At 40.2% G+C, this 9,571-nt stretch overlaps 1 protein-coding gene across 4 annotated transcripts; it reads right to left on the bottom strand.

The window, feature by feature from the left end:
- Nucleotides 1-413: 413 nt before the first annotated feature.
- On the bottom strand, nt 414-9,005 carry LOC103696958 (auxin response factor 2A-like). 4 transcript variants are annotated; one of them, XR_005513266.1, is made up of 16 exons: nt 8,514-9,004; nt 8,307-8,419; nt 8,056-8,151; nt 7,854-7,910; nt 7,578-7,733; nt 7,370-7,454; nt 6,785-6,875; nt 6,531-6,695; nt 6,227-6,346; nt 6,033-6,108; nt 5,787-5,955; nt 4,708-5,675; nt 3,967-4,157; nt 3,661-3,863; nt 2,766-2,852; nt 414-743 (listed from the first exon to the last, which is right to left on the bottom strand). XR_005513266.1 is itself a non-coding variant. In XM_008778705.3 (15 exons), exons 1-14 carry the CDS (start codon nt 8,644-8,646, stop codon nt 3,686-3,688), a joined length of 2,598 nt encoding a protein of 865 aa, XP_008776927.2. In that variant the 5' UTR covers nt 8,647-9,005; the 3' UTR covers nt 2,429-2,852; nt 3,665-3,685. The 4 variants fall into 4 exon arrangements, 2 of the variants coding, with proteins under 2 accessions (XP_008776927.2, XP_008776920.2); XR_005513265.1 differs by lacking the exon at nt 414-743 and adding an exon at nt 1,655-2,170; XM_008778705.3 differs by lacking the exon at nt 414-743 and having other exon boundaries at nt 2,429-2,852; nt 3,665-3,863; nt 8,514-9,005.
- Nucleotides 9,006-9,571: the final 566 nt, after the last annotated feature.

Here is a 9,571-nt window from a genome sequence, read left to right as displayed (position 1 = left end):
ACGACGAAATGGATTTTGAAATCAAAAGCTTTGCAAATGAAGCCTAAGTCAGACAGGATGTCCAGAGAAAATACACTCGAAGCAAGATCATCCTCACCTATCCAAAATGTGAAGCTGTTCAAACTCTCAAACGAGACAAGTGTGGGAGGACTCGGCAATCCGGTTCCCAAAATGGAGATAAAACGAATGCCAGGTGGGGCCCTTGCAGTATAGATGGGTTAGCACCAGTTTGAAATTAGACAAACTAAGTCATCCCTTAATTAGGCATCATTGTAGTGGACCCCTAACTTTCCCCTCTATTTTTTTAGGTCTAAGAACAAGAATGTCGAACATAAGTCCGCATCCTGGTCCACGATCTATAAAGCATAAATAATGGTAAAAAGATTCATCAAGGACCAATGGAAACCCAAAGAAAAGAAAAGGAGAAAAAAAAGGTCCAATGCTTGATGCCTTGCTGTTGCTACAGCCAACCAAAAAAGAAAGCAGCTTTCCGCAGCTTCTACTGTTGATTAGAGGGCCATATTGCTACATAAGAAAAAGGACCATAAATCAATGCCCTTCTCTAATATAAGGGGCCCTCCTCAGGATTCCTGCCTACGTCGGAGCCTCAGCTGCAAGTCCTCCCACCATATTCCTCTACAATCATGTTGAACTGTTTGCCCTATCATATAAAGAGCCCTTTATGCACTGTGGCTGTGCTTGCCTTTCTTTTGCACCCATGTGTCCTGATGCATAAAAGGTACCTGTTGAAATTTAGGTCAATGAGGATATGGGCAATGAGTGATAAAGACTTTTGAGATTCAACATTCTAGGCACATCATAACCTTTCCATGGATGCCCAAACAACACTTCAATCATGAAATTTAGCCATGATCCTTAAAAATCCAAGTCGAAACTTAATCGGCATGGATCAGATCGGCCGAAATCATGTCATAAGGGTTGGACAAAACTTGTCTGATTTTGATCCTAGGTCGCTCGCGTTTTGCAATTTCGGTTGGTGAATCAGTTTTGCTTTGATGTTTGTACATAGTAAGTAGGCCACAAAATTTGAACTTTAATACAGTATCATGGCTGGCTGTCCAAGGGATTTGGACAAAGCATGACACGAAGGCTTTTTCAGTTTTAGCTCCTCTCTTAACATTTTATTCCCCCATTTCCCACCCTCAAAAAGTTATACTTTGACACAATAGCGGTGTACCGTGTTATAAATAAATGGAGAAAATAAAGTACCTCTTGCCCCCAATTAAGAAAGATTTGAATTACCATAGGATCAAACATTCACTCCATCAGGCCCTGATCAAATCTGGATTGTCTTTAATGGAATATATACAAATATGTGAATTTTCTTAATGCACAAAAAACTAAATACCTTTTTTTCATTATTATGACAAGCTTTTCATAAAGATGCAACCGTAAATGAGAATTGTAATCCTAATATCTCTTAACAATAAATTATTAAAGAACCCAATTGATGATTGGATGATGGGTGCCTTAGAAAAGGACAATGAAGATTATAGAATAACATTTAAATGCCAATGCTTTCCTATCCAACAAACACATATTACTCTATTATAAAAAAGTTAATAGGTAGGGAAAAAATTTGCTAAACCTAGTACACAGAAAACTCTTAATATCAAGTAGTTCAAAACATCAGTTAACATGAATCATTCGTTTTATAATATAAGGTGGAGACCATTACAAGCGAACCATATATTCCCTCACACACCGCATGAGCAGATTAGTGTCACACACAGGAGTTCATATGATAAATAGGGATGGTAGAATACTAATTTGCCAAAAGCCAAAGTTTATAAGCCCAGAGAACTTTCCACGTCCACTTTGATTCATTTTCCTTCTGGAACATCACCAATCTCGCCTTCCTTTTGGTCATTGGAACTTAGAATCCTCTCTCCAACTTGGCGGTTTAAGGGTATCAGGATTGATGCAAAACCATAATATGTTTCCAGTCAAAATAGGTTTATAACTTGATCCACGTTTCTGAGTTGTTTTGACCAAGTTAATTCTTGTGCATAACCATCTGATCACAAATATTGAATTCTAAATCACGATCTCAAACATTCGTCATGTCCAGCAGAGATTCTGTGATTCCACTGTAACTACACCAGTGAGCTAACTCAGAAGCCAACATCTCAAAACACCAACTCCACACCTACAAGTCAGCGAGTCAGTGACAGGACGATGTGTTTAGCTGTTAAAATGTGGGTGCATGGAGTACTGTTTATATCGAGTCGGTTCGGTTCACATAATCTTCTATTTAACCATTTCCCTGTGCAAATTCTAAAATCAAATTCACCATTAAGAAGACATTCTGCTGGCAAACAAAGCCTTGTTGCCAGTAACACAAGGAACAGCATTCAGAAAAGAGGTCAAGACAGGCAGATGTACGCAAAGACAACAATGCAACACATTATCTAATAGCTGTGCGTTTCCATATCACTACTAAATTTTTGAATTATGAGGCAAGTGTTGGAGAAAAGAAGATACATAAGGTGCGTGTAACAAGATCTCTGCAGTCTGAATTAAGGACAAGGAACCATTAGGTCAACAGAATAAAATTAACAATGAGACAACTGAAAGGAGATATCTACAAGGCAGATCAGGAAATAAGGGTGGCTGCTTTATCTTTTTAAACAGTACGAGGCAAGGAGAAAACATACAGACAACTCTCGAGGGCGAAAATTACAACACATTCAAAACTATAATAGATAAAGAAGGCTCCTAGCCTAAGATAGCATAGGGCTTACTCGTGACATAAAGTAATTCGGCTAGACCCCACCAAAGAAAAAGCTTTCCATGAATCCTTCTCTTTCCCTGACCTCTGCTTCAAAAACCTACAAAAAGACAAAAGAAGGATAAAAAGATGAGTCCCTTTCTGTTTAATCTCTCAAAGGAAAGATACAAATAACAGAAGAATCTGTTTCCATGTGCCCTATCATCATCATCAGCCTAGAGTGTGGCACATGTAATGCATATGAGAAATAGTATGCATTATTGTGATCCTCCAATCTGATTGAAGATTTTTTACTATTCATGTAATTTGATAGATAAACTTCAAAATTTGGGAGGTGCACCTCTTTTGTTCGTCTCCCACAGTGAAAAACTTTAGTAAATGATGTGCATTTATTTTTTGATGGTAACAGTTATAGCGGCATGGGGACAGATGACCAACATGGAGCCTCATAAATGATGCGGCAGTCAGGAGTTTTGGCTTAACAATAAATTTTATATATTAGATGTGCGTAAAGAACAAAATCTTCCAAAAAGAACAAAAAGAAAACAAATGGCTGCAGAGAAAATCTTGCTGATTATAGCATTTCTACCTAAGTTTCTAATTCATTACTTGCTTTAATTCTGTAATCTTCAAACAGAATCTTGAAACAGCCAAAATCAGCTATATAATTTGAAAGACATGTCCCTGAGAAAAGATCCTGATTTCGGTTTAACATAGCAAGAGGATTAAGTTTCCTGAGAATTACATGTAAAAATGCATTTTTCTAGTTATGAATAATGAATAGAGTTCATTGTGCATCTTTTTCAGAAGGATCTCATTACCACCAAACACTTTGGCAAAGGAGATGGAGAAGATGAGCAGTGTAAAGAAGGGAAAAGAAAAAAGAAAAAGGAAAATGAAGCACTTACCTACCAATTCCAGGAGGTAGCTGTGTCAGTTCTCTGGGTTAGCTGTTGATGCAGGCAAAGGGTCTTTTTTTCCTTTTGCAGCTGTATTTCCTCCCATAACCGTTGCAATCCCTTCAACTCTTGGGTTTAGGGTTCCTGGATTCATGTTCTGAACCTCGTCTCTTGTGTATATATAAATCTTGCGGGCCATACTACAGAATTCTCTGCTTACACAAGAATACTCCAGTTAGCATTATGTACATGAGTCCTCGAGACATGCACTAATCTTTTATAACTAATTAAACGTGAAACAAGATGAGTGCTTACAGCCAGGGGTCATCTCCCACAAGCATCATATCACCCTCATCATCAGTATATACAATCAGCCAATTTTTGTTTGGAGCCATCAATTCACCCTCAAATTCGAACATCTGATCTAATTCTGCAATCAGTTCATCATAGCAATTGAACTTTGCAAGATCCACAGACCTTCCAAGTGCAATTCCTTGTTTGTGGACCTGGAATGAAATTTGTCAGTTTGTTTATCATAGAGGTAAAGCAGATTAATCCCAAGATTCTTAAACCAGAAGAAAATAAGCAGGGAAAGAATACAGCTTTTAGGATATCAAAAGCTACCAGATAATTTTCTAAAATTTTGACAGATGATCAATGCTCACATGAATGCCAAATTGAAGTGGAAGTGTTGATAATGGATAAAAATATACTGACAAATAGGTTAACAGAATTAACAAAAAAGAAAAAAGAACATAACAAATGGCACAAAAAATCTAAGTGAAGAAAGTAGGGACTTCTTTTGTAAGAAACAAGGAGCATTGTACTTGAGTAGAAAAAAAGCATGATAATCATCATCTCATAGTTTGTAATATTTAGATAAAAAATGTAATATCCAACTTCTACCAACAGTCTTTCACCAAAGTTGTATGTCATCCATTAAAAAATAACACCAAAAGAAGCACAACAGTGAAATATATAAATGCAAATATAATATATACAAACATAGAAAGATATGCATTTGGTTTGAATAAAGCATAAATAATGAGAGAAAACCTTTGTGCAGCTCCTACTTGAGCCGCCCTGAAGCTTGCTCTGAACTTCTTTAGCAGTCTGCGGGCAATGCTGATGATACATCTCATGCTCAGTTGCTGCTGGAGCAGTAGTGACTAATTTTGTACCACTGGGCAACTTAGAATGGCGGTCACCTTCTAAAGCTTGAGATTGGTTCTGTGCTACTGTAGGTTGAGTATGTGACACACTGTCATTGGTGGCATTCGGCTGAGGCGTTGAATGTTCAGATCTCATTACATGGTCAGATGGAGCAGAAGTGCTGTTGAGATGAAAACCAAAGAGCTTGCAATTGCCACTTTCTTTAGGTCTTGTTATTTCATTCTGGGCTGCTACCGAAGGTTGAGGTTTAACCACCCTCTGACGTGCAAAGTTTTCACTTTGCGAAGTTGACTGCAGATGAGCTGGCCAATTTGGAAGATTTTGTTCGACCCTACGACCTTGCACTAGACAATAATCTTCCAATCCACCATATGTAACATTTTGAGCTTTCTGATACGGTAAATCGCCAGAATGTGTTGGCATTCTTAGTGTTGACTCCATATTGAAGGTAGGGTTTGAAGGCATCAAAGAATACTGGTCCAAAAGCAAGTTAACATTGCCTTCCTGGTCTTGAAAATAGTTCTTCAATCGATTTGTACCAGTTGACATTTGTTCAATAAAATGTTTACCACATCCACGCATGTCACCAAAAGGTCGAAATCCAGATAGCATGTCCTTGTAGGTAGGTTCATGCCTATTAATTTGCATCCAGTTGTCTGAACCCAACCTTCTCTGATAAGAATCATCATTTTTGTCTTCGTCAAGGGATGAAGGCCACATGAGGGGCTTCTGAACAGTGTCTGAATCATTACTGTCACTTAAGTTACTTCTCAAGGTCATGTTTTCTTGGCCTTGCAAGACCCTTGGAACTCCATGAACTTGCGAAGGGTCTGCAGTGACTTTGTTTGCACCTAAAAATATTAGCATTAAAAAAATGTTGCATCAACAATAAGACAATAGAATAATCATCGGGAGTCAATTATTTTGATTTATAACTTAAGTTTCAATAATTATGTTGTCACCTTCCTTTGTAAGAACAGATGAATCAGGTGAGGAGGGCATGGCATTTGGTCGAGGCCTTTTTGTCCTAGGTGTTGGAAGGGGGTTCAATGGAGGAGCCAGAGCAGGTTCTATGTTCCAAGGAGAAACTCTCTCTGGACGAGGAACAAATGAGGTCTCATCCCACCGCACCTAAAATTCCAAAAGAATCATCCATATTAACATGCTTGAGAAGTCTGAGATATGAAGAATATGGTTTTTGATATTACCTTGAGGCATCTCCATTTTGATCCAGGCCAGCTGCTGGAGTCAACATCTCCTATGCCAACTATGGTGCCAGTAAATCTGTCAGACAGAGATGCAGAAATTAGCTAAGAGATAAATGATCAAAAGCTCCAGTAACTTGGAAGACATAACATAAGTTCAGTGGCATCAACTGCCAGGGTACAAAAAGTGATGATACCTCTGCTCTGGGGCCTCTTCACCTTCAAACCTCATCTTGAATCTCATCCCTATAGAATAGATGTTCTTGAGAGATTCCATGTATTGATCATAAGGAATAATGAACTCAGATGGGCTTGTCCTGTTTTGTGGGACTCAGTCATCAGTTGAAACACCAATGATAACAATGACAAGGATAATGTTAATGAAATTCAAACTCACAGATAAATGTCCATTTTGTCATTCAATATTTAGCAGCGACACAATTTGTTTTCCATATTAGAATCAACATAACATACAAAGCAGATGAAGCATACAGATCACACCTTGGTTTGTAGTAAACAGTGAACATGGTTCCAGTTGTTACAGCATGCCACGCTGTAGCAAGCACACCAAGGTGCATACTGTGGCTAGATATGACTGAAGATGGAACATTTGCTTGTTGTCTCATAGCCCTCCTCACCCCGACACGTAGTTCCCCATATTCTCCCCTAAGAGCAACACAAACAATTCAGTGCCAAATTTATGACCAATTATAAGATGTTGTCATCGACATTCACATATGAGAACAATAGGTTACCTTAGAAAGATAAAAGCATCCCCAGCAACGAGCCTTTTGGAACTAACAAAGACACTCCATCCACTCTGAAGCAGATGTCTTCTTGGTTGACCTAAGATTATATGCACCTCAGTCATGATTAAGTAAAAAAGGAAACTAACCGATAAGATTTAAGTAGTCTATGTAGCATAACAGCATGACAATTTTAACAAAAAGGAATGTGACAAGGCTTTCCTTAAAACCAAACAGCTTGACTCAGCCATTTACCAGCTCATGCAAGGTCAGCACTCAAACCGTGCATTCGCACTCTATTACCATAATAAAATATCACCATGAAATTGCTGTAGCTCCATGACTCTTAATATTTCAACAAAAGAAATGTTCTTACATGAACCCGTATTGATGTCTTGTCTCCAATATCATAATAACATGTCCCCACAACCTAAGGAAATGGTTGATCCCCGAAATCTTGGGGAAAATCTCTAGAAAAGCATGGTGACACACATATTATATCCCAAAGCACCCCCACGCTAAAAGGTATCTCAATCACACTCCAACACACTAAATAGCCAGAATTTTAAAGACTTAAGTGACAATAGTAATTACCACGAAAGATGTGGCGGAAGCGCCATTCAACCCCATGCAAATCCTTTGCCAACAGCTCCTGTGTTGGAGGTTGCAAGCGCATATCCTAATGGAAAAAGATAAAGAATAGAACAAATCAAACAACTTTGAAAAGACCTAACACAAAAAAGAAAGCTTAATTAAGAAACAACAAAAGTAAAGGACTGCAGCAAAGTTTTCACATCCTCACCAATGGAGGGAGGCATTCGTCTGCATGCCTCCTTAAAACAGAGAACCCGCCGTGGGTGCTTGTGTCAGATGCAGTCAAAGTCTTGCAGAATGAGTGCACATGAGGCCTAGGTGGTGGAGGTGGCAAAGTCTCCTTCTCCACTGCGTTCTCATCTTGCTGACAGAAACAGCACATGATACGAAAAAAATTTCACAAAAGTACCCTCTTTTCCACAGCTCCAACCCAAAAAGATGCCAAAACATGGTCTATGAAAGCACTGAGATGTCAAACTCTTACATTTGCCTCGGGGAGCAGCGTCACCTGAGCAAAGACCTCATCCGTCTCCGGCTCAGCCTGTCCAACACGATATAAGAAAGCTCAATTAAAGGAGAGACAAAAAAAAAAAAAAACCTGAGAAACCCTAATTCTCTTCCAAAAAAGAGGGGGGGGGGGGGGGGGGGGGGGGGGGGGGGGGGGGGGGGTGTATTAGAAGTTGGACCTTCAGCTGGACGTTGATCACCCGGCAAAGGATTTTGGGTGGCAGGTCATAGATTTTCATCTGCTTGTCGGCCAACTGATTTGTAGAAGCCTCCACCTACATCCCCACACGAAACCAGGACTTCGAATTTAGTAGAAGAAGAAAAATCCCCAAAAAAAATAATAATAATAAGAGGATACGAAGAGAGGATCCCCTAAAAATCAAGACTTCAGCTGGAGAAACTAGAGGAATTCGAGAGGAAAAGGAGCTACCTGCTCTAAATGACCTTGGGGGAAATAGAAGACCCTCTCCGTCTCCCGAGGAATCGTCACCAGAGGCCCAGCGCACGCGAGCCAGAGCTCAGTATAAAGCGCGTCCTCCGCATCTGAAACAGAGAAGAAGTAGCAAACGAATCCATGAGCAAGAATCCTACAAGAGGACAAACCGGATCCCCATCTCCTCCGGCCCGAAACCCCTACCTCTCCCGGCGGCTACGGTAGCGGTGGAGGCCACGGTCCTCGTGGCGGCGGCGCCGGACTCGCTGCACACAGAGGAGAAGTTCTCCCCCCTTCCATTACTGCCGTTCCCCCTCGTCACCTCCATGGACGCCATCTCACGGCCACCGCCGGAGATCACTCATCCGCGCTCCCAAACCGAACGAATTCCACCGCTCAAACGCCTCCTGAACCCGAATCCGTCGATTGGACACGATAACAAGGCCTAATTCGATGATTTCTCACCGGAATTCCCAAAAAACCCTAGAAAACGCTCCGATCTCTCACTCGAAGCCTCCGGATTTCTCGCCTCTCTCTCGCTCGCTGTCTCCCGCTCAGGAAAGGGGTAGACAGGGAGACGCGGGGAGAGGTCGAATGCCGTTAAGCCGACTTTGGGAAGAGTGGTCAGCCGGGGGACGACAGGAACCCGAGGCCTCAGACCACGAGCCGAAAATTTTCTGGTGACCGTTTCGACCGTGATTCATTTTAGACTTCTCGACCGAGCCGTTCGGAGAGGGCTGCCAACCGGACCGGGGTCGATTCTTCTGCGGTTGGTACTGGAAACGCGCTTTTTCTTCTTCTTTTTTTATTTGGAGCTGGGCACGCGGGGGACCGTCCTGGAATTAGTCGGCAGGGTTTTAAATAACGAGCTGATAATAACAAGTTTATAATAATACTAATTATTAAAAGGTCAAAATGCACGTGATGAAATGTTGCCTACTTAAATTGAAACAGTACTTTTGATAAATGCACCCCCAACTTACTCCTATTATTTATTGCATAATCTCATCTCACTCGAATATATATATATATATATATATATATATATATATATATATATATATATATATATATATATATATATAAAAGTAAAGGCGGGCCTATTTCCTTTTCTTTCATCTTCATGGGACGTGGGTAGAAACATGTGGCATTGATATTTGGATGACAGTGGTATTTTTTAGAAAAAAAAATCGAGAATCTACCATTGGATCACCTACTATTTTGAAGTTTATGCAAATAGATAAATGATACTCACTACTTAC

Source organism: Phoenix dactylifera, chromosome 9 (assembly GCF_009389715.1).
Source record: "Phoenix dactylifera cultivar Barhee BC4 chromosome 9, palm_55x_up_171113_PBpolish2nd_filt_p, whole genome shotgun sequence".
Taxonomy (NCBI): Eukaryota; Viridiplantae; Streptophyta; class Magnoliopsida; order Arecales; family Arecaceae; genus Phoenix; species Phoenix dactylifera.
This window is presented reverse-complemented; position numbering and strand designations above follow the sequence as displayed.